Raw genomic sequence first — 24,591 nt, 5'->3', positions numbered from 1 at the left:
CAGGGAGAACTCCTAACTGCTGAGCCATCTCTCCAGCACCCACTGTAATTGATTTTTAAAGTCGTGGTTTTGTGAATAAAGTGTTAACGTTTTTTAGCCTAATTTAAGAAACTGAATATAGACTCCTGTAGTGGAACTGATCACCAGTTAAAGACCTCGGTGTGCTGAGACCTCTGCTACGACCTGAGCTTAGAGTGGCCAGCAGTTTTCTGAGGCTAGAGTAGCCAGCTAAGAAGCTTACACCCTGATGTCAGAGCATTAAGTCACTTCTCCACACAGAAACCACTTGTCTTCTCTTCATCCTGCTTGCCTGACCTGACTCCACCTCTACCCTTATTCCCAGAATTCCCGCTGCCCCATGAAAACAGCTCAGCTCTTTCTCTCTTCTGACATCCTGCCTCTGCCCAAAGGCCTCCTGCTCCTGTCCATCTGTTGTTTTTACATTCCAAGTCTTCTTAGCTTTTTTCCAGGGTCATTCTTGTTTTGAGGGCATTGGTTCTCCCCCCCCCCACCTTGGGGTCGTTCCCTGGGAAGAGAACAGCCCCGAGTTTCCAAAGCAGGCAGTTTGTTTGTTTTGTTTTTTTTTTCTTAATGATTTATTTATTTATTTATCATGTATACAGTGCATGCCAGAAGAGGACACCGGATCACATTACAGATGGTTGTGAGCTACCACATGGTTTCTGGGAATTGAACTCAGAACCTCCTGAAGAACAGTCAGTGCTCTTAACCCCTGAGCCATATCTCCAGCCCGGATTTTTTTTTTTTTTTTCACAGCCCTTTGCGATCCCATTTTAGTGGCTTTCTTTCCTGCTGTACATTCTCTTTATGTGTATATATGTGTATCTTCTCCTTTCCCGACCCTCTTTCTTGATTTCAGGAAATCAACAAAGTGTCTATAATTCCATGTACCATCCTTATTTTTTTAATGATAGTAGCAGTTTTTAAATGCATTTATTATCTTCTGTATAAAATCAGTACTTATACAAGGGCATAGATTGTTTTTCTATGTTCCTATTCACATGTCTTTGAGGAAATATGCGTTTACATTAGTTCCCCACCCCTGAAAAGCATGACACTGATATAATGTGGCGAGATGTTTCCATGTGTCCATGGTAGGTTACATTTTTAAATTAAGATTTATTTTTAATGCTGTGCATGTGTGTGCAGGTGACCATGGAAGCATCGGATTCCCTGAGGCTGGAGTTGCCCAACATGGGTGCTCAGGACTGAGCTTGGGTCCTCTTCAAGAGAAGTACACTCTCTTAAGCACTGAGCCATCTCTCCAGCCTATATTCGATTCTTCTCCCTTTTTTTCTTAGATTTACTTTAAGTATGAGTGGCTGTGTGTATGTGTACCATGTGCATGCCTGGTGCCAATAGAGGGCGGAAGGGGTGCCTGGTCCCCTGGAACTGGAGTGAAGGATGGGCATGAAAGACAAGGGCAACAAGTCTTGACCACTTAGAGACCTCTCCAATGACCCATCCCTTGGTGTTTCTTAATCTTAGGCCATATTGCATCTGTTTCTAGGTGGACATACCACTGAGATTCTGAGGCTGGTTGGAAGCTTGTCCGGGGCTTACTCACCTAGGCACTATGTCATCGCTGACTCTGATGAAATGAGTGCCAAGAAAATTGAATCTTTTGAACATGCTCGAACCAAGAGAGACTCTCCTCCTGAGGTACGTGATCATCTCTATAAGTGGCAAGTTGTCCATCGAGTTCAATTGCCTGAAAATAATTTCATGGTATTTCAATGCCCTGCCCATGATAGGCAATAAATTGTGTACCAGAGATAAAAATTACTTTAAATTTTCAAGTTAAAAGTACCTCTTACTCTCTTATATTATTATTTTTAGAGAAAACTGGCTTTCATTGAATTTCAATTATGACAATTGATGTATAGTTACATATATAAAGCATTCAGGATTATACTTCTTGGGTCTTCATCAAAGTTCTTTATTAATGCACTATATTTATCTTACTTATATCTGTGGTCACTTATCTTCAAATCACATTTGTATTCACCTTTAAAATAATTTTTCTATTCCCTATTGATAACTTAATTTTAGCATTTTAATCAGTGAGATAAAAAAAAGTGAAGTAAGAAAATAGAATAAAAAATAAAGGTGAAATCACATCTTTATTGAAGAAGAGTTGCTCCTTGTGCGATCTTTCATCTTTTTCTGTAGAAATTGCCCAGCATAGTTCTGTATCAGATAGCTCTGAAGAGGGCAGTGGATAAAACTCAGGCTGTCAGAGTCTTGGATGCTTGCACTTGCAGGCCCAGAGAATGGAGTTTATCTCCCTCAGGGGAATCTCTATACAGGATAAAACTGGGGAACTGCTGGTTCATGTTCTCAACAGTAGGTAAAGATGGTTTCTAGGCAGAAGATAATATACAATAGTACTATGGGAAACCAGATAGTGAGTCTTGCCTTCTGTGGCTTCCGGACTCTGCTGTATCATGTTTAGCCAGGTTGGCGGATTCTTGGTTGGAAATCAAGGTCCACTTAAGTGCAGCTCCCCACTTCTCCCTTTTGTCTCCACCCCACCATATACTCTTACACACACCATTTTTTTTAAAAAAATAAGTCATTGTAACTTACAACTGTTATCCCAAGCTAGCGTGCTGTTAAAATGTACTCCTGCAAAATCTACATCAAACAAGATCAGAATGTGAATCTAGGTACTTTCATTCAGGCGTGTGAAAATGTGTGGCACTTTTGCTGTGTGAGAGACCAGCTGATGCCTCCAGTCCTATAGGATTGTGCTAACTTCTCAGGACCACATCATGGTAGTAAGACACCGCAAACCAGGCAGCTCAAACACACAGATTCTCTCACAGATCTGCAGGCCAGAAGTCTGAAGTCAAGGGGTCACAGCGTCATGCCTCCTCAGAAGTCTCTAGGAAAGATGCTCTCCTTGCCTTTTCCCGGCTTCCAGCATTTGCTGACAGCCGTCCACATGTCTTAGCTAGTGTGAATACTTTTCTTAGTTTCAATGGTAGGTCCATTTTTCATACTTGGCACAGATATCAAACCACCTTTTTAAGGATAAAACATTAATTCTGAAACTGATAATAATTATAATCAGTATTACATCAATCCCAACTATGCCAGTTATTTCTTCATTTATTATTATTATTATTATTATTATTTTTCAATTTCAAACCATCCATTGTGGAACCATACAGAATCCTAATTCCCCGAATGGTAATATTGTTCCTCATTCTTAACGTGGGAAAGACTTTTTTAAAAACCTATTTACCTCTTTAAGAGTCCCCAGGTGTCTCACCAGATCTGCTGATGACTGGAAGGTGGAGCTGTGCAAGGATAGCCATCTGTGGTGGCTGCACTCAGCTGATGGGGGGGCAGGTAGGGTACATGGCTGTTGCTAGGCCTGAGGCTGTCGCTAGGCGTCATGCTGGGCAGAGAATACGAGCTATTTACAGCCAGGTTGAGGGTAGTTGCTGCTGGGCAGAGAAAACAAGCAATGCAAGGCCAGATTGAGGGTAGCTGCTCCTGCCCTGTGTAGTTGAGGTCGCACAATATGTGAGGGTACAGGGTGGCCTGAATGACAGCCAGCTGGCAGCCGGCATTGTTTGGGGCCCAGCTGCCTGCAGTATTTGGGTCTAGGGGTAGGTAGGTAGGTAGCGGCCTGAGACTGCTGTAGAAAAGCCCAAGGAGTCACGGAGGGCCTGAGGGAAGGGAGGGAAAACCAGCCGCAGCTGAAGAGGTGGTGGCCTAGCCACCCTGGCAAGATCTAATAATGCCCGTGTTAGAGACCAGATGAGGTGTTTATCTCAATTTTTCTATTATTAATAAAAACTCGGTAGTCACAAATTGGGACAAAAGCTGATAAATCCAAAGAGCCGCTGAGAAAACGATTGTCTCGCCTCATTCTCCAAGTTTCCTGGGATCAAAACCACCCACAAATTTCCAAATCTCCCGTTACTTATTGTGCATCTCTCTGTCTGGCCCGCCAGGTCCTCCAACATCTCTATGGTTAATTCTGGCCAGGTGAACATTGACTCTGCCCTTTGATTCTAGATTTAACTTTATTGGCATTCTTAGAGAGCCAGGGAACAAATCCCCTGCAACACTGCTATTATCTTTGACATGATTTTCAAGTCTGCGTTGGTAATTTTATTTTATTGAATTGCATACATCATCAGTTTGAGAGGTATTTACCATGATTGATGGGTCAGAAGTTCAAGAGAGAGGTCTGATCTGGAATATAAATTTCAGAGTTATCTTTGTATAGACTGCTATAGTGAAAACAAGAAAAACTGTGTTTGATAACAGAAGAGGACTGAGAACTGGACCCAGGCACTGTATGTGTAGGGGGACTGACTGCGGAAGTACTGACTGTCAGTTTATTGTGCTTTTGCAGGCCTCTGCTGGGACTGCAGGCTCCGCTCTAGGTCCCTGGTGTAACCATACCTTCTTCTCCAAACCTCAGCATCACAGATCCTGCCCCCTTTCATTTTCTCCTTTGGTGGGAGAATATATGCTGTTATATTTCCTGCAGCATTTTCCCAATTTTACCTAGAAATATATTGAACATAATCCATTGCCAGGGAAGTAATTTAAATTTGTCTTGCTTTGGCAGCTTTAATTTCTGTGAAAGTTCTCCAAATGCCTCTCAAGTCATATTGATCAATCACTTTAAAACGTAGTACACTAAAACAAAACAAACCAAAAAAGGGTAAAAGCAGAGTGCCAGGGACCTGCCTCTGCTGCTCAGGGTCTCCTGGCACTTGGAAGCATTTGCTCAGTGCACAGTCTCCATTTAGATGAATGACATGCGTTATCAGCAATGCTGACACTGGCTTCTTGACCTGCTGGCCCTGGCCATCACTGTGCTTATGTCCTCGCCGTATCCAGAAGCAGACTCAGAAAAGCCCTGGCACCTTCGGGGCGTGAATTGTATCCATGGGTAGAAGTAACGGGACCAAGCGAAAGTGAAGTAGAAGAGATGGAGGTGACAGCAGTGGACGGTCTCACCCGTGCCTGTGGTGTAGACAGATGAGGAAACTGGCGATGGAAAACAGAGTGGCTGGCTGAGTCCTTCCAGGATGCTCCCTTGGCCCTCATGACCTTCTGCAGCAGCGCCAAGCATCAGAGTTCTTCATCTTTTACCTCCTCCCCTGACCTAGAACTCCGTCCGATTGGTGGTCTATTCTATAATTCTATTCTATTCTATTCTGGGACATTTGCAATAATCTAGACTTACCATTCAGATTGTTTTTATTTAAAGCTACGTAACAGTTTGGCCATTTCCACACAATTTTCATTAAAATTTCTGGAGTTGAAAGTTTTCCTGCCTGCAAATATAGGAATGTCAAAATTGTCTATGATAAATCAGATCGACTCGTAGGATAACTGGCAGGGATGGAAAGAGCAGAAGGACTTGGTGACAGGACGTGGGGACCCTGGGTTGGTGGCTCCTTCCCACCCCAGGTTCTTATTTTGATCTGTTAGTTTGAGGGATGTGGAGTGGGGGACGTGTGGCCCCATCAGGTAGGCCACTTGTCAGCCTTTTAGTCTGTAAAAGGAAGACTTATTTTGCATTACCATACTGTCAGAAGCAAATTCAGAGTCAGGTTCTAATTGGAACCCAGGTTTTGATGTGTGGTCTGTGTGTGCCCTGCCCCGTACTGGTTCATATAAACAACAGCCCCTCCCTGGCAGAATTTTCCTTACCTTTTCGCTGATAGAACTTTACCAATGCAATTTCCTTGTTATCAACACTACTCCTGTTGCTATAGACCTTGAATTCTCTTTCTATACTTTAATTTTTCAGGCTTTTTAAGTGAGTTGGAAAATGTGTTCCTTTATTTATTTATTTATTATGTATACAACATTCTGCTTCCATGTATATCTGCACACCAGAAGAGGGCACCAGATCTCATAATGGATGGTTGTGAGCCACCATGTGGTTGATGGGAATTGAACTCGGGACCGCTGGAAGAGCAGTCAGTGCTCTTAACCTCTGAGCCATCTCTCCAGCCCCATGTGTTCCATTTTGAAACATGAACAGTAACTGCACTTATGTGGCCATGCAGTCTTACCTTTGTCCCTACAAGCTCTTCGGTAATCAAAGTGCATCAATTCACAGTAAGCTGGTGAGAAGCCCAAACTCACATCGCAAATGCAGGCTCACCCTTGCACAAGCAAAGAACCTCCAGAAACCCGAAGAAACCACTGGTTTCAGTTCCTTAGAATTAACTAAGTTATGTGGGAATATACTCTTTGGTTTATGACTTACTCTTGTAAAGAATTTTTATGGTGCTGGACATGGAGAGTCACATCTATAATCTTATCCCTTGGGAACTGAGGCAGGTGAATTGCTGTGAGTATAAGGCTAACCTGGTCTTTATAGGGTGTTCAGGCCAACCTGGACAGCAGAGTGAGACCTTGACTTCAAAAAAAAATTTTTTTTAAATAATAAAATTCTGTGAACTTTTAAATGTCTTGCCAGTTTGTAGAAAAGTATCATTATCAACCTATTCTATGATAAATATGCAGCATATTTTGAGTTTTAAAATTTAAAACTATGACTTTATTAATTAAATGATAGAGGAAACTTCCTTCGGGTTTCTCTTTATTCCTTTTATTTACATTGTAAGAAATAATTATTATTCTGTTTGTGTGTATGTCTGTATGGGCATTCATGTGTGCCTTAGGAGTTCAGTGCTAGGGACTGAATTCTGGTTCTAAGAGCAGAGAGCTCACTTGGCCACTGGGCCATCTCTTTAGCCCCCAGATATTTTTTAATGGTATTAAGTTGTAGATGCATAGTCTACTGTGTTTATAACACGAAAGTAAAGAGAAACAAATCTCCTCAGTTTATCGTATGGTTGTACTTACTAGTCAACTTCCATCTCTGAATCACTTCATTACCTTCGAGAGAAACCCTTCCCTTGACTAACAGCAGCCTAGACTAGAGAACTAACTGAGAAGCATTGGGCTAGCTAAGACCCCCTCCCATAAAGGAATATTTGCTTGTGTAATCTCATGCATAAATATGTCCCTCCCGGCGGCAGTGGCACATACCTTTAATCCCAGCACGGGGAGGGGGGGTGTGGGGGCGGGCAAAGGTAGGTAGATCTCTGTGAGTTCGAGGCCAGCCTGGTCCCAGAACAGCTAAAGCTAGACAAAGAGGAACCAAAAAAAAAAAAAAAAAAAAAAGTCACCAAACTTCTAAAGAACAAATAGTCTCCACTGGAATTAGTTCTGAAATCAAGGGTCACTATAAAGAGATGCCACCAACCACAGTGGTAGTAACCTCTCTAGAGAAGTGGTTCCTGGAGCTGCAAGGAACTAAACAGTGATTCCCACTGGAGCTGGTTCCAGCTGGGCTGCTCACAACTCCTCACTCCCATCCTGCACCTGAAGGAAAGGAGGCTGTGGGCATTGCGCTGCAGGCTTAGTTCATCCTTTTATTTGCTTCTGAATGGGAGCCTTTGTTTTCCTAAGTGCCTCCCTTGACAGCCTTACCCCTGCTAACTTCTGTCAGGTCATCAGTTGGCCCCTTCAGATCATATGACTAAAGGAAAAAGCTCTGTGGCACTGGAACAAAATAGTTTTTGAACTACACTTATAATTGTAGAATGAAAACTCATATATAAAACAAAGTCCTTGAAAAGGAATTGTAAGGTTAAAACATGGAGCCAACTTTCATGACTTTGAGTTTTCCCCTGGTTTATAATTAGCCTTCGGGTTAATTAGCCTGTCTTCCCAGGAAAGGGGGGTTGTTGGTTCATTCATGTTGAAAACCTTGAGTGCTGATTCGAGACAAAATATTGCAGTGAAGATGGAAGCAGTACTTCATTAACTAGATCCTAGAGTCACCTCTGACAGTTTTTCTTTCTTTACGGTCTTCTATTCTTGGAATACTTCATTCCTTTTGGTTTGTTTCCTAGTTTGAAGTGTTTAGAGTAAAGATCAAAAGGCAATCTGGGCAGTTGTCATCACCATCGAAGCCTACTCTCTAGAGGTAGCCGCAGGTACTGGCTGGAGTAGGGTCCTACTGGTGCTGATTTCTTCCTGAGTATGCGTACATATGACCAAGGATTAATGCATATGCATGGAGTCATACAGACCGTGTTGAGGGCTTTTCAGGAGTAGGTGGGTCTAGTTTACAAATAAGAAACTGTACATTGTCTTGTTTTGTTTTAAATCTACACCTTGCTGGTTTTCTGTGTTGGTACACATCCATCCATCCACCCCATCCACCTTGTACTTTATACCGATTGCCTCCTAATCTGTAGTAATGATGTGAAGTGCTCTGTTTGTTTTTTGTTGCTTGTTTTTTTTGTTTTGTTTTGTTTTTTTGAGGCAAGGTTTCTATGTGTAAAACAGCTCTGGCTGTCCTAGAACTCACTTTGTAGACCAGGCTGGCCTTGAACTCCTGTGTGCCTTTAATCCTGGCTGGGACTAAAGGTATGTGCCACCACTGACTGACTGAGGTAAACATATTAATTGATACACATTCTGCAAGCATTCTTATGCCTGTTCAAATATTTTGTGCTAATTATGGGTGTTGCTGTGATTAAAAGAAGGCTAACTTGAACAGTGTGTTGACAAGAAATGGCCTGTCGACCTTCCTTCCCGTTGCCTTCTGGCAGACTGTTGAAACACCATAGGGATTATGAAAGAGTCCAGATATGTGGGGCAGAGACCAACGCAGTGGCTGTCCCAAACTCGTTGTTTTGTTCTCAGTGAAAACCAAGCCTCTGTTCATGACTTCAGGTAATCTATTTAAGCCAAGACACAGAGAGGTGCAAATCTCACCCTTGCTGCAGTTACTCTGGACTCCAGTCAGCTCTGTATCACATTCATGTCCATGGCTGTCCGTATTTAGCTTCCGAAAGCACTTCATTGCCCCAGTCATTCATTCTGCTAATGTGGTTTCCTTACTATAAAAAAGTATAATGGGAACCAAAATGTCCATTAGAGGAACTGTTTAAAAGCAAAAGCAAGATGAAAATAATCTGCCATTAGTCATACCACTTTTGGGTTTTTTTTTACTTTTCACCTAAAATGAAATAGTAAGTACTGAGTAAAACTAAAACCTTGTATTATATAATTAATTGTATCTAGCATCAACAACAACAGCAGCAAATAGCTAAAAAGCTTATCATGTAGTTCCAGTGTTAAAAGGTTTTAGGCACAAGCTGGGCAATTTGAGAACTCTCACTGTTCACATGCTGGCTTTAACTCAGAGAAAATAACAGTGAAAAGAGGCACCATGTCAGATACTGGGAAGGAATGTTTAATAAGAGGAAAAAATAATACAGGCACAATAGTGAAAGCTTACCAAGATATATTAAATATGATATAAATAAATGTGCAGGTATATTGTTGATGTTTAAAGCTACATTTTTAGCTAGCCCCTTCCCAGTTTAATGTAATAGCAGTAAAAATTCTTGTGGGGTTTTTGGTGTGTGTGTATGGGGGGCGCTCCTGCAGCCTCCCATGAAGAACTGCACTGGCGCACGCTAGTCAAGGTATGAGAGGGGGAAGCAGTTGGACTCCGTATAATTCTTTTTAGATTTATTTTTTTATGTGTCTAAGTGTTTTATCTGCATATATGTATGTGTCCCAAGTGCATGCCTGGTGCCCATGGAGGTCAGAGGCGGGCACTGGATCCCCTAGGATTGGAGTTACCAATGTTTGTGAACCACCGTGAGGGTGCTGAGCAGTGAGCCCAGGTCCTCTGCAAGAACCATCGCTCTGCTACCTGTATGCTTTTTTGGAAGTCAAGTTAAGAGAATTTCCTAGCAGATTCAATAGGAATTTGAGAAGAAAGTCAAGCATGAACTATAAACCTGGGCAGTTTTAAGGATACTGTTGTTGGCCTGGGGAGATGGCTCAGTGGTTAAGAGAACTTGTTGCTCTTGCAGAGGACCCAGGTTCAGTTCCCAGCATCCACTTGGTGTCTTACAACTGTTATTCCCAATTCCAGAGGTTAGTACCCACACCCCTGACCCCCATGGAACGGACATTAGGCATAGGCATGAACAAGGCTCACATACAGAGATGCAGGCAAAGCATTAATACATATAAAACAAAATAAATAAGTCTTAAAAAAAGAAAAGAACCATATATGCCCCCTCCTCCCTCTCTCTCTCTCTCTCTCTCTCTCTCTCTCTCTCTCTCTCTCTGTGTGTGTGTGTGTGTGTGTGTGTGTGTGTGTGTGTGTGTGTTTAAACCTACTGTTGCTTTGCCACCACACTCTGGGAAGTCTGTGAGAGGACCATTCCTGTTTCCAAGTGTCTTTATAGTGTCTCATAGCATCCAGACCTAGCCAGCAGCCTCCACGGAGGCTGGACAACTAGGGAACGCCCTGAACTTAAGAGTTGTTTTGCAGGTGCTTCTTGCGTTCAGGCAAAGCTTTCCCAAACTCTGCACCTTTGCTTGCTCTCTCTTACTCCCGTGGCCTCCGCTCAACTCTTTAGTCCCTGTTCACGCCCATCAACCCATTCGTTCCTTCTGTCCCTCCTCTCCCCCCCCCCCAAAAAAAAATGTACATCGCACGGGCTTGGAAACTGTTTCCGGGAAGTCCCTTGTGTGGATTGGTGAAGAATTTCTATTGTATTTCTCTGCCGACAAGCCTGCTGCGTTTGATGTCATTCCTTCGTTCTGCCACCAGGTGGCAGCACACTACAGAACATTGAGCTGTTGAGCCTGCACTACCTGGAAACTTTCAGAATGACCAATGAGATTATTAGTCTGTAATACAGACTAATCTGGTCATGGTTAGACAAGAGAGTCTTCCTCACTTCTTTGGTGAGCATCATGCATCTCTGTTAGGTATTATTGTCTTTTCTTCTTTTTTACATTGTCCTTTCTATAGCTCCAGAGTCTCAAGTTTGTATTCTGGCCTGTCTTCGTGGGACTGGAAGCATACATAGTTCAGTGGTGGCATTGCTCATTTAGGATGCACACAGGCTTGCATTTGGCACCTGGCATTACAGAAAACGATGCTTTCAATCCAAACACATTGCTGTAGTACTGTTATATTTATTCCAATTCATTTATTCCAGCTCTTTTTTGTCTGAGGTAGTAGAACAGCTCACTTGAAGCTTCACCTTCCCCCAATAAAACATTTCCTGTGTGTGTTTGGGGGGGATATACATTCATGGGGAGGTGTGCAAGTGTGTGAGTGAGCCGACGTAAGAGGAGGGCGGATATGTCCACCCTATCACTTTCTGCCTTATTCTTCTGAGACAGGGTTTCTCCTTGAACCTGGAGTTCATCTGTTTTTCCAGCCAAGCTTACAACTAGCAAGCTCCAGCGAGCCTCCTGTCTCCATCTACCAACCCCCCCACCACACACACATACCGTTGTGGTACAGGCGCCTGTGAGATCACAACCAGTAGTTGTTACAGCAAGCAGTCTTATTTTTTTTCTGAGGTGGGTTTCTCTGTGGCTTTGCAGCCTGTCCTGGAACTTGCTCTTGAACTCACAGAGATCCACTTGCCTCTGCCTCCTGAGTGCTGGAATTAAAGGGGAATGCCACCATGCCCAGCTTTTCTTCCTTTTTTTTTTTTTCTTTTTTTTTTTTTTGGAGGGGAGGTCAGCAAGCACTCTTAATCACCTCTAACCCTAAACTACTTCTTGAAAATTACAAAGCAGCTACGAATCTAGCAGGTTTATATGCAAAATTTTTGCCTAATCTTGCGAGGAATATAAGGGAAGCAAGTGCCTCTGCTTCAAGAAGCCATTAGTGTAGTTTCGGAGGAAAGCATAATATCAGAAACCTTAGGAGTCAGCTGCTAAGGGAGAAGGGGGTGGCTCTGTCAGTGAAGTGCCAGCTGTGTGAGCACGGACCTGAGTTTGGCTCCCCAGCACCCACATAAAAAATCGGGCAGTGCAGCACACACCTGTGCTGGGTGTGCAGACACGGGGGATGGGGGTGCTCTATGGAGCTCACTGGTCAGCCAGCCTCGTCAGATTGGGGATCTTCAGGCTCAGTGAGAGACCCTGTCAGTGAGTAAGGTAAAGAGTATTTGAGGAAGACATCCCATGTTCTCTGATTTTACACACACACATGTGCATGGGTGCTCACACACACATACATCCTCTGATCTACACACATACACACGCTCTCACACACACATTGTCCTCTGATTTTACACACACACACACACACACACACACACACACACACTGTCCATCAGTTGTCCCTGAAGCCTGTGCTGCCACACAGCCTGGGTGAGGCCTTTGTAGCAAACATCTGTGTTCTCAGATGCTCCATGTGAGCAAGTAGAAGACCAAAGCCTTAACTCCTGAGTTGTGACGGTGTTAGCTCATGCTCCCATGACAAACTGAGGGCAGGATGAAATACTACTTTGAAAACGGGCTTCAGAAGAATGAATGCCTTCCCCAGCCCCTAATACTTATCACTGAGGTCTCCTTTCTGTGTCAGTTCCCAGAATACCCCATTTATATCCTCCAAGCAAGGAATTAAAGATTAATTTTGAAGAAACTGGTTTGTCCCACAGAACAAAACTACAAGCTCTAACACATGGGTCCTGTCTGTCTTTCACCTTTCAATGTTCAACTCAGCCCAGACAGTGGCTGCTACCACCTAATTCATTAACATGGGCTAGGCATTCCCACAGTCTCAGCTGTTGACATTGGGGCCACATAAATCTTGGTTATGGGAGAATGTTCTGTGTATTACAGGGTGCTTACCAGCAACTGGGCCTTTCCACCAGACGCCAGTGAGTGACGCTTCCCAGCCCATACACACCCATCAGCCATGACAGCCCTGAATGTCATCGAGTGGTCTGGGGAAAGTCACAGGTCTGAGCTGATAGCCACTGAGTATCAGACATACAAGGAGTGCCCGTCACATAAGAACCCAAACCAGCAACCAACAAAAGGGATTTTGAAGAAAGGGGGGTGAGGTGGGGGAGCTTAAAAGAGAGCAGTTATTGTCAGAGAAATGACAGGACATTGTGTCACTGAGAATAAGATCGAAGTTTTTGAAAATTCAGAAACACTTTGATCAAATAAAAATTTTTCTTGCAAGGATGAAAACTAAATCTACAAAGCACTGGACAATCACACTGAACATTCTGGTATAAACTATAAGAAAAATGGAAAAGCAAGGAGTGAGCACTAAGTGATGAAATAGAATATTCCAGAAAAGGCAAAGAAACAGGAGAAAAGTTCCAAACAAAAGGGTGGCCTAGAAAAGGTTCCCAGACCTAGAAGGACGTGACCTTCAAAGTAAAAGGACAGTAATCAGTCCAGTTAAACTGTAGCCACAACAAGGTAAGTCATCTAAGGATTCAGAACTAATGACAAAGAGAAGAAAGACAAAACAAGACCAAACAGGAAGGGAGTCGGTACAGGGGTGTGTGTGTGTGTGTGTGTGTGTGTGTGTGTGTGTGTGTGTGTGTGTTTGGAAGCACAGAAGTTTGGGTATTCTGTTAATGATGACATTCTTTTTGTTGGCTTTTTTTCTTTGCATTGTTTGGTTTGGATGTAACTCAGTGGAAGTTTGATGGCCGCAAGACCCTCAAACAGCTCCTATCAAACAGACTTGGCAACCTTCCACATACACCACCTCCCTGTTCCACAAGGTGGGGTGCTGCCTTCATAGATGACTGGTACTGCCCGGCTTCCTGAGAGTTTGACTTTAAGGCATCTGGTGTATTGTCAACAGTATCCAAGCAGGTCTAAAAAAGAAAGTTGTAAACAGTATAAGTGCAATGGTGGGGTTTTACTTCACGTGTAAACTTCACATTACCACTGGGTGTTTAGTGCAGTTTGTTGTTGTGGTTGTTGTCCTGCCTGTCCTGGAATTAGCTCTGTAGACCAAGCTGGCCTCAAACTTACAGAGATTCGACTGCCTCTGCCTCTTGAGTACTGGGATTAAAGGTGTGTTCCACCACTGCCAGGCTACAGTTCTTTTCTTATAGTGTAACTAATGTGTGTATGTACTTCTCATTCTAATGAACATTAACTACATCCAGGTCTTCATAAAAGTAAAATACCTGAACCCAGGAAAAGTCAAATGCCTCAACTCAGAGTAAAGGAAGATGAAATGAGCCAAGTGTCTGCATAAGAAAACATATACTTATTACCAAGACTTATTTATCACCACGACCAGCCTTACCATTTCTTTTCTGTTGCTAAAAATCAATTTGCAGCTTACTGGGGATCCCTGTCTCCTCCCTTTGAACACTTGTATGCTTTTGCCATAGCTGGGAGGCCCAGGAAATACTTCTGAATCCTGGCAGCCACAGTCACACTGGGATTCCATAATTTTCGTATCTTCAAGTAGCAAGGAAGGCTGGGTGGTTATTCACTTAAGGTTTAGGCAAAGCAGACTGGGGCCCTGGATAGGTCGGCAGGGAAGCGAGCACAGAGTGTGTTCACATGTCCTGCAGGTACCTGGACAGTGCTCACTCCATGGTAGCTGACTGTATTGCTGAGGGTGAAAAGCTTCTCGCTCCAGACTAGGTCCTGCTGGTGACACGTTCTCTCTGCTTGGGCAAATCAACCTCTCGAGGCCTCTGTCTTCTTCCATGATGAGGAGGCCTAGCTAAGATCAGGGATGCTCAGCTAGCCAGAAAAATCCCACAGCAGTCACTCCAGGCTGACTCACCAGCTCTAAATGAGGCTGCCCCTCCAGGCTGCGCCTCTCCAGGGTGTCTGCCCCAATCCAATTTGTGAATCTTGACCTCCTGCTGGGTCAGCCTGTTGCCTTGTTCCGGAAACAGAACCTCATCCTGCCCCACTTGGACCTAAAAGTATTATATATATATATATATATATATATATATGTATGTATGTATGTATGTATGTATGTATTTTATGTTGTATGTAGAGACGTGTGGATGTATACGGATGTGCATGTGTGTGCTGGTCAGAGGACAACTTGCAGGAAATGATCTCCTTCACCGTGTGGGTCCTGAGGATTAGACTAACGTCATCATGCTTGACACACAGTACCTTTTCCTTCGGAGCCACCTTGGTGGCCCAGAAATCTGTCTTTTCTAACCCTGGTAGAGTTTGTATTTTGAGAATTTCACTGCTTCACAAGATCATGCTCAAAACCAGACTACAGCTGGCCCTCGTGGCAAGGGCCTGTAATCTCAGCTATTTGGAAAGCTGAGGTAGGTCAAGCTGTCTGCACTATAGAGCCAGTTGAAGGCCAGCCTGAGCTGTCTGTGAGATCCTGTCTCCAAAGTAAAAAGGGGCTGGGGAGATTGCTGGATTAGACAAGGCTTCTTGCTCTGCAGGTGTTACGACCTGAGCTCTAATCCCCAGCACCTAGATGAAAAGCTGAGCGTGACTCTGTATGCTTGTGTCTCCAGCCCCTGGGTTGGGAGGGGTGGGGGGCGCAGGTGGGTCCCGAAAGCTTGCTGGCCTGCCAGCCTAGAAAACTGAGCATCTGGTTCTGGGAGAGACTGTCTTAAGGCAATAAAGCGAGAGTGGTATGTGAAGGCGCCTGCTCTGGGTTCAGAGCGTGCTTGTGAACACACACACACACACACACACACACACACACACACACACACACACACACACACACACACACACACACACACACACACACACACAGAGTAGTTTAGGAAAGTGCTGAGGATAAAACTCAATGGTACGTTCCTTGCATGGCATGCATGAAGTTTTCCCTAGTACTACAAAACAAATAAACAAGTAGACCACGGTGAGTCCAGGTGCCCTCAGCTTGTTTTCCCTGCCTGCTTTCTCTTTGGGGTATGACAATACCATTGCTGTAGCTGGAAGCTGGAGAATAGCCCCAAGCACCCCACGGCCAACCCCTCCCCACTGTTTACATCTTCATTCCTCCACCTTCACTGATAGCATCATTGCCCTGCTATCTGTCTCCAGCTTTCCCTCCCCTAGTCTGTTTTTCCTCCTACTTGTCAAGAGTGGTATTTCTTGAATGCAGATCTGATCACAGATTCCCTTTTAACAATGGCCAGTGTCTCATTCCTTTAGAGTCAAGTATGTCCTCTGGAACCTGGCTGTAGAAGCCTCATATCTCCAACCCTGTGTCTCCTGCCATCTGTCTTGTTCGTTCTGTATCAGAATACAGCTCCCCACATCCCTTGTTCTCCAAGACCTCTGATGTGAACATGGCGCCTCCTCTGCCTCGAGACCCCGGTTCTCCTACACGTCACAGATTTTGTGTCGTAGTGATTCCATCAGACATTTCCTGTAGAAAACCTGAGTTATTTGTTTCTGACTGGGTGGCTAACATGATAATTATGCCTCATTCTGTACTTGTCTTTTGGTTTTTAATTATTTCCATGAATCTCCCTTTGGGACTGTGGAGAGTTCCCTCTAAGTGTCTTATCCAACCTCAATTCTTGTTACCTGGTAAGTCTTATTAGAGATTTAATGAATGATGAGTGAATAAATCTACACTCGGAATGAGTACAGTCCTGAAGTCCAGGATCAGAAACAGTTGCTTACATAACAAAGAGAATAAGAAGAATTTGTCAACTTACAAAACAGGAGAAAAAAAAAAAAGACAAAAACAAACAAAAAAACCTGTGACCTTGCCTCTGGCAAGACAAAGTGCAGCTGCCCAGGGCTATCGTTAAGGATGGACAGTGAAGTCACTGAGAGTCTTTTGCAGTTGTGTTTGGCTCCTGCTGCCTTAAGCTCTATTGTTAAGGGGGCAAACTCTGGGCTTCCTAGTCTGTACTGATTGAGGAAAGGTAGGTCTCTTACAGTGTATGGACAGAGAAGAAACCTCTGTTTCTCAGAAACCATGGCAAACATCTGCTTCATGGTCTCCTGCTGGGTTATGTTCCCATCTATTTTAGCCAACCATAGGAGCCAGGAGTAGCCAATTTTGTGTGTGGGAAATTATGGTCATTTTGATTTCGGAATGATTAGTTAAACCATCCAACATATATTAGAACTAATAATACTCCATGATGCTTAAGCTATTCCAAGCCTATTTGGGGGTTTTAGTTGGGGATAAATGAGATGGGATGAATACCACCAAAACCAGCTGGAAGAGTGAGTTATCCAAAGGAAGAGTGGATGGATATTGTCAAAAGAAGGGGCTAACCAGACAACTCTTCACCGTAGAAGGTATCAGAGTCTTTGGGTCATAATCCAACAATTGTTTCTGGAAAAAAATATTTTTCCCCATAAGCAGGAAGGAGCTTCTCAAGGGAAGGTGGAGCCCTAGCCTCATTTGTCTCTTACTAGTCAGCCTGGATAAGCTGGGTGTGGTGGCGTCTTGAAAACCCAGTGCTTGGGATGTATAGGCCGGAGAATCACTTCAAGTTCAAGACTTGCCTTGTCTGCACAGAAAGTGCCAGGCCAGCCAGGACTGCATATGTGAACAAGTAGTCACCACACCTGAGAACCAGGTCATGGAGGCTAGCTGAAGAGCCCCAGTGGGAGATTTGGGTCTCCACAGGCTGGTTTACTAAACTGGGTAGCAGCAGGTTCATGCCATCACAGTTCTCTCTCTCTCTCTCTCTCTCTCTCTCTCTCTCTCTCTCTCTCTCTCTCTCGGTTTTTCAAGACAGGGTTTCTCTGTGTAGCTTTGGATCCTATCCTGGCACTCGCTCTGGAGACAGGTTGGCCTCGAACTCACAGAGATCCACCTGCCTCCTGAGTGCTGGGATTAAAGGCATGCACCAATGCTCAGCTCACAGATCTCTCTTTAATGTCACTCGGTGACACCTCATCAGTTCCCATGAGATAAACATCTACGAAGCATTTGAAGGACAAGCATTTAAAAATTGTTTTGTGGTAAATTGTGGTTATCTTAATTTTTAAATGATTGGTTCAGCCAGCATGGGAGGTGTGTGTGTGTGTGTGTGTGTGTGTGTGTGTGTGTGTGTGTACATGTATATATAGAAAGAGAGTGATGACATCATTTTTAAATATTATGAAAGAAAGCTGAAAGCATGCCTAGTGAATAAAATTTGGCCATTTTCATGTTCATCTTGTTTCCAAGATTTTGCAATAGTGTGGCATCCATTTAAATAATAAGTATGTTATACGTTTCAGTGTGTGGTAACAAGAAGAAATGACTTCATAGCCACTTGGTCTGCTCTGTTGTGGTTTATGATGCCATCTGGATTCTCTGGTGGAATTATTTTCCATCTGAATCACTGTAAACTTCTATTTGGTTTTCACAAATCTGAAGCCAGATCTGTTTGTGGTTTTTAGCAGTGATGTAATTCTGGAACACACTGTGACTGTTAAAAGTTGTCATATACCATCAGCATTTAACACAGTGTTTCACATAATTTCAGACAAGTTAGAAGCCTGACAAAAAATCCACTTCCCTGCCTGAAGGTTTTACAGTGTTTCCTCCTGTCTGCCTTGCCACTCACATTTGATCATATGTCAGCTGAGAGGTTCTGGAGAGCTCTACCCCTCAGTTAGGAGACTGAAATACAATGTTTCGGTGATGTACGCTTTTTTTCCCCCTGTGTGGTAGAGAAGGAGAACAAATCTCACTCCCTTGGCTGACAGTGTAAAAGTGAGTGGATTATATTTCAAAGCATATCCATATTTGGGATGTACACAGTGAACTGCTTAGAAGAAATGAGGCAGCTAAGTTCTTCGTTTCTCAGATCCCTTTAGCCCAGCCAGGAGCAATACCAAAATTGCAGCAGTTTCTTGCAGGAACCAGGGAGCTTGAGAGCCTATAAAGAAGTCTGAAGATTTCAAGGTCCTGTGTTCTTATTCTGCATTTCTCCCCAAAGCCTTAGTGGTTTGAGGGTGGGGTGTGTCACTGATGACATTGGTAACCTCAATTCACAGTGCAGGACTGACACAGGATAGAGACAGGAGGAGCATAGTTCTCACAAGAGCCAGAGAGAAAGCGAGATTTGTGGGCTCATGTCAGTCTATAAATATAAAGTGAGTTGAAAACAAAGAAGCCCATGGTGGTGGCATACACCTTTGATCCCAGTACTTGGGAGGCAGAGGCTAGGGGATCTCTAAGTTCAAGGCCAGCCTGGTCTGCACAGTGAGTTCCAGGACAGCCAAAGCTATTGCAGAGAAACCCTGAATCAAAAATCGAAAACAGAAGAAAAAGAAGAGGAGGAGGAAGAGGAGGAAGAGGAGGAGGAGGAGGAAGACAAAGAAGAAGAAGAAGAAGAAAGAAGAAGAAGAAGAAGAAGAAGAAGAAGAAGAAGAAGAAGAAGAAGAAGAAGAAGAAGAAGAAGAAGAAAAGAGACAAAGAAAAGGAAACTGGTCACAGGACAGGTACTACAGAGAGTAACCTCCATATGAAGATGGTATAGTTCCTAAAGTACTAGGAAGGTGTTATTAAAGTCTCTTTAGTGAGTCACAGAGATCCGGGAAACACCATCAAAGAACTACTCCACATATATCAGGACACATGGAAAGCCTGGGTCCCGGTCCTCACATTGTCACCTTGAGAAATGTAGATTGCTCTAATGTATAGTGAGGACTTTGGATTTGTTGGTCTCCTCAGCCCTGAGATAGGAAGAGCCAGTCTGTGTGGTGCATAGACCACAGACTGAACATCTGGCAACTGCAATGATAGCTTTCTGTATGTGTGGTAGAACTCTGTCCTCTGGTACAACATGGCCATTGTCCTCTTGAACTCTCAGTATTGTCATTATCCACAGGAGAGCTGCACAGGGATGAATCTGCTATCATCAGGTCCTGGAGGGAGGAAAGGGCTCTGGAGGCAGCACACACAGTGTGAGGCTTCCCGTTCCCTAAGGACATAGAAGAAGGTGAGGAGATGTTTTCTTCAATGATGCCTTTGCTGCAGTAGATGGCCTTCAGATAGCTCAGTTACACCCATTAGTTCACCAAACTAAACTTGGGTGGAGTAGTTTCTTCGAACTGTCATTGGCACTCTATCTGGAGTAGAAAATGACTCTCCAGGAAAAGTCCATGCCATAATATGGCAAATGTTTGCCAAGTATTTAAAATATGGGAGATACCAGATGAGGCCCTGGTATTACAGCAGTTGGAAAAAAAGAAAATCCTCTCAAGTTGCGAAATTCTGGTGAGAGTGGCAGAAAATCAAATATGTAAATCAACAAATTAAGTTGGGGTACTAATAACTTGTGTGAAGGTAATAAAGCAGGACATTGGCAGAGGGGGTGCTATCTGTCCTCTGAACAGATAGTGTTCAATTGAGAACTAATCTGAAGGACAGAGCTAACTGTGAGACTGGCTGGGGGACAGGCCTGACAGGGTGAGTTGAGGCAGAAGAGGTCTTCAGGAGGGAAGCTGGACACACTGAGAGAACAGATAGACTGTGGCTTACTGAGCTAGCAAGGAGGAACTAGAGACAGACTGATACCAGATTATACGGGAGCCTGGGAACAGCTGCAAGGAGCTTGGCCTTTATCTGTCTCACTCGCAGGATAGCCTGTGGACCATTTTAAGCAGGGAAAGGAAAGGACCTGCTTTACATTATCAAAAGATGAGTCTTGGTGATTCTGTAGAGAGTAAATTATAGCAAGATAAAAGAAGGGAAGAGACCCATTAAAAAGCAGTTGGTAGCAGCAGCCAAGGTGAAAGATGGCGATGACTAGGGCCATGGAGTAGCAGAGACATTTGGAATCAACAAATGGCTACGGGAATACAGAATGAGGTTTCTGGAAATACACATGGGGCTGCCCCCTCCTTCCATGTGTCCCCGCCAATCCCAACATAAATCTTCATTTCTATGCAGGAAACTCATGATAGGTCTTACTGTTCATGGTTTTTATTTCTGTCCAGAGAAGGGATTTGGGCTCTGTGTTATTACTTGACTTATTTGTTTTTCAGTTAATAATTCCTAACAGTGAGGCAAGTGCACAAGCTTACATCTTGGTTCCTTGGATACTGCTCTCTGTGCCTGTATTCTGCCTCACACAAAGGAGGTCATTCTTTAAGAACTGTGTGCACTGCTGGGTTCCACACCACTGACCTGCACTGCCGATGAAGTACATCTGAAGTTTAATACTGCAACTTCATTCCCCCCCCCAGGCCAAAGACAGCTTATGACTGTCCATTTTGCTTATGATTTAAAGGGGTGCGTGCATGGGTACTCTTGAGCATGTGGGCGTCAGAGTGCAACTGTGCAGAGTCTCTTCTCTCCTTCCACTTGGCCGGGGTTCTGGGAATAAACTCAGGTCACCAAGGCTTGCATTAGTGTCCACTAATACAGCAGTTGTATCAATGTATTCACACAGGCAATGTGTTTCTATTTCTCTACACCCTCAACACTGGGTGTCTATAATTACTGTTAATAAGTACTTGAAAAATTACTGTCTTTCCTTGTGTTTCATTGTTAACTGCCTGTTCATGTCTGCAGGCTCTGTGTTTCTTCTATTTGAAATTCTCTGTCCCTCTTCTTTGGCTATCTTGGTATGAGATTGCTTCATCTATTGGTTTATCGGATCTCTTCCTATGTATCAGCATGTTATACTATGCCTGTGATGTACCTTATGGAAAATCTCTCCCACCATATTGCCGAAACTAACTTTGCTTAAAAGTAATTTAAAATTTTAATTTAATTTAAATTTTTTAATTTATAACATTTAATTTAAAATGTTTAATTTAAATTTAAAAATTGCATTTTGAGACCTCTTCGTCATAATACAGTGGTATAAGGTTGGATGAAGCATGTAATAGGCTTTGCACCTCTTTTAAAGCAGTTAAGAGGAGAATTAAAAATGAATAAGAATACAGGTGGTAACTCTGTCTAACTTGAGTATTAGCTATTTGTTCATTTCAGTCTCTGCTGTTTCCTTCTAGCACTGCCTTCACCGAATTCCAAGAAGCCGGGAGGTGCGGCAGTCCTGGCTCTCCTCGGTGTTCACCACCTTGCACTCCATGTGGTTTTCCTTTCCCCTGGTTTACCATCTGAAGCCAGATTTGGTATGTAAGCCTGTCCCTTAGGACAGTAACTCTCCTATTGCTTGTCCACTGATAGGAAGATCTATTGTTTTATTCAGCAGCTACAGTTTATCACTGGGCTTTTTAGAGATACATAAAATGCATAGTTTATATGCACTGTGCTGAAAGAGGTGACAAGTTTGCCTTCCTAGCTACAGTTTAACTCAGAGTTTGTCCTGCTCTTTCTTTTATAATGGCAAGTGCCAACAGTGTCTTTAACTAATGCTTGTGGCCGCTCACTGTGGTTCCTAACCAGCGCCATGTGTGAGAGAGCCACCAGATAGTTGATTCTCTTTCAATAGTCTTTCTGGTATTTGGTAAGACTTTTTACCAAATATGGTATGTGGCAGTTGGCATTTCATATATATATTCAAGTTTTCATAGGAAAGGAGGACAGAGGATAGAAAGACGAATGCTAAACACATTCTTGTATCACTGCATTCTCTGTGTCTGTAAAAGTCTTGCACCCTAGTGCAGTCTTTGTGGTAAAGTTACAGGATTCATGGCAAATGTGCAGAGGAGAGAGCTCGGATCAGTGGGTGTGTACCGCAGTGCTGACCATGTCAAATTATGCTCGTTCCTGTGGACAGTGGAATCCATTAGCTGCTGAAGCCTGAAAGGAAACTACTTGATTCCCAGATTTAGGAGTCCCGGCAAGTATAGATTATTCTCATGAATAACTGAGGCAAAGTGTGTTTAGCTACAGTGGTTTAGAAAGTTCTCTATTAGTTGCCCTTCATCAGCCAGATTGAAGTTCAAACTCTCATTCTGGAGGGCAGTTTAAAACCCTGTATTTTATGCATAGATGGTTCTCTATGGGGTTTTTGTTGTTGTCATTTTGTTTGTTTTAAATTTTTTTCAAGACAGGGTTTCTCTGGGTGACTTTGTAGAACAGGCTGGCCTTGAACTCACAGAGATCCGACTGCCTCTGCCTCCTTAGTGCTGAGATTAAAGGCGTGTTCCGCCGCCACCACCACCGGGCTCTATGAGTTTTTTTTTTTTTTTTTTTTTTTTTAATGGCATTTACATACCATAAAATGCACAGCTCTTAAGAGTATAGTTTGGCCACATCCCTAGTAAGATAGAAACTTCCCTCCATCTCAGAGCGTTTTCCCTGGCCTCTTCCGTCAACCTAAGCCCCCAAGAAATCACTGTTATTTTCTGATTTAACCATCCTAGATTAGTTTTATAAATGTTTATTTTTTTGAGTTTATTTTTATTTTATGTGTATGGGTATTTTGCCTGCATGTATGTTTTTGTATCACATGTGTGCCTAGTGCCCATGGAGGCATGAAAATTCACCAGATTCCCGGGGAATCAAGTTACAGAGGGTCATTAGCTTCCATGTGGGTGCTGAGAATTGAACCCAGATCCTCTGGAAGAGCAGCCAGTACCATTAACCACTGAGCAAATCTCCCCAACCCCCTCAAATTTTTGTTAAAGTTGAACTCACAGTCTACAACTACATTGTTTAGATGTAGTTGTCAAATATCCTAAAGATTATTGTTGGCTTCAAATGCTTGATTTATTTTTAAACAAGAGACAAGTAGGAAAGGGAAGGTCATTTTGTTTATTTTATTTTGAGAAGTGTTAAGTATTCTTTATTTGATATTGTGCATTAACCACACTACAGTACTTTTTAGCAGCAGCCTCATCAGATAACAGGGAATTCTATTAAATTGGCTACGTCAAGAACAGTGTAGACACCTGCTTCCTTGTCTTTAATCATGGCCTATAACAGGATAGTGTATAAAATTGAAATGGGTGAGTCATGCTTTGTTCTGACAGGGAGGAGATTTTTTTCCCAGTGTGAAAACATACTCACTTAACCAATTATGTAATCTAAGTATAAAGCCATTCTTTGGAGCTGGAGAGATGGTTCAGTGGTTAGAGCACTAACTGCTTTCCAGAGGACCAGAGGCTGATTCCCGTACCCACAAGGTGGCTTAGAACCATCTGTAACTCCAGACCCAGGGCATCTGATGCTCTCTTCGGGCTTCTTCAGGCACCAGGCATGCACACAGTACACAGACATATACATTAAATTAAATTGAGTAGATTTCAAGGTGGCATTCCTTATCTCTGTGAAAAGTTGAGCATTACTAATTAGATCCAATCATATCTTTATTTTTACAATTTATTTAATGTGTATGGGTATTTTGTCTGCACACCAGAAGAACACATCCAGATTCCATGGAACTACAGTTACGGCTGGCTGTGAACCACCAAGTAGATGCTAGGAATTGAACTCCAGACCTCTGGAAGAGTAGCTACTGCTCTTAACTACTGAGCCATCTCTCCAGCCCCCCATCATATCTTTAAATGGGGTGGGGGGGGGGAGACAGAGATAGTAATAACATTTAGTAAACTGAAACTTCTACTAAAAAAAAATGATCGTATTGGGCTGGGCATGGTCATGCTCAGCTTTAATCCTGGCACTTGGGGAGCTAAGGTAGGAGGATCTCTGTGAGTTCGAGGCCAGCTGGTGTATATATCAAGTTCCAGGACATCCATGAATATAGAGAAAGACCCTGTTTCAAAAACCAAACAAATAAACAACCAAAGAGATCATATTCACTTTACTATAATCTAGTTTTATTTTAATCAGGACTGGTTGTGTAGCAAAATATTGTTACCTTTCATATTCAGGCTTCTGGTTTAGTCCTGGTACATATCGAAAGCCAC

At 43.2% G+C, this 24,591-nt stretch overlaps 1 protein-coding gene across 3 annotated transcripts in view; it reads left to right on the top strand.

Moving 5' to 3' along the window:
* Nucleotides 1–24,591, top strand: part of LOC100773644 (ALG14 UDP-N-acetylglucosaminyltransferase subunit) — a 73,685-nt gene that overhangs the window by 4,684 nt on the left and 44,410 nt on the right. For 2 of the 3 annotated variants that reach the window (XR_003481226.2, XM_027395620.2), the window contains exons 2-4: nucleotides 1,532–1,683; nucleotides 21,766–21,888; nucleotides 22,398–22,559. Coding sequence is in view for 2 of the 3 variants with exons in the window: in XM_027395620.2 (XP_027251421.1) it covers nucleotides 1,532–1,683; nucleotides 21,766–21,888; nucleotides 22,398–22,523 (401 nt within the window). In the remaining variant the exon portion in view is untranslated. The remainder of the gene's footprint in view (nucleotides 1–1,531; nucleotides 1,684–21,765; nucleotides 21,889–22,397; nucleotides 22,560–24,591) is intronic. The other variant, XM_027395619.2, reaches the window with a different exon arrangement.

The sequence above is a fragment of the Cricetulus griseus genome (assembly GCF_003668045.3).
Source record: "Cricetulus griseus strain 17A/GY chromosome 1 unlocalized genomic scaffold, alternate assembly CriGri-PICRH-1.0 chr1_0, whole genome shotgun sequence".
In the NCBI taxonomy this organism is placed as follows: Eukaryota; Metazoa; Chordata; class Mammalia; order Rodentia; family Cricetidae; genus Cricetulus; species Cricetulus griseus.
The sequence above is the reverse complement of the archived record's forward strand: the minus strand, read 5'-3'. Positions and strand labels throughout refer to the sequence as shown.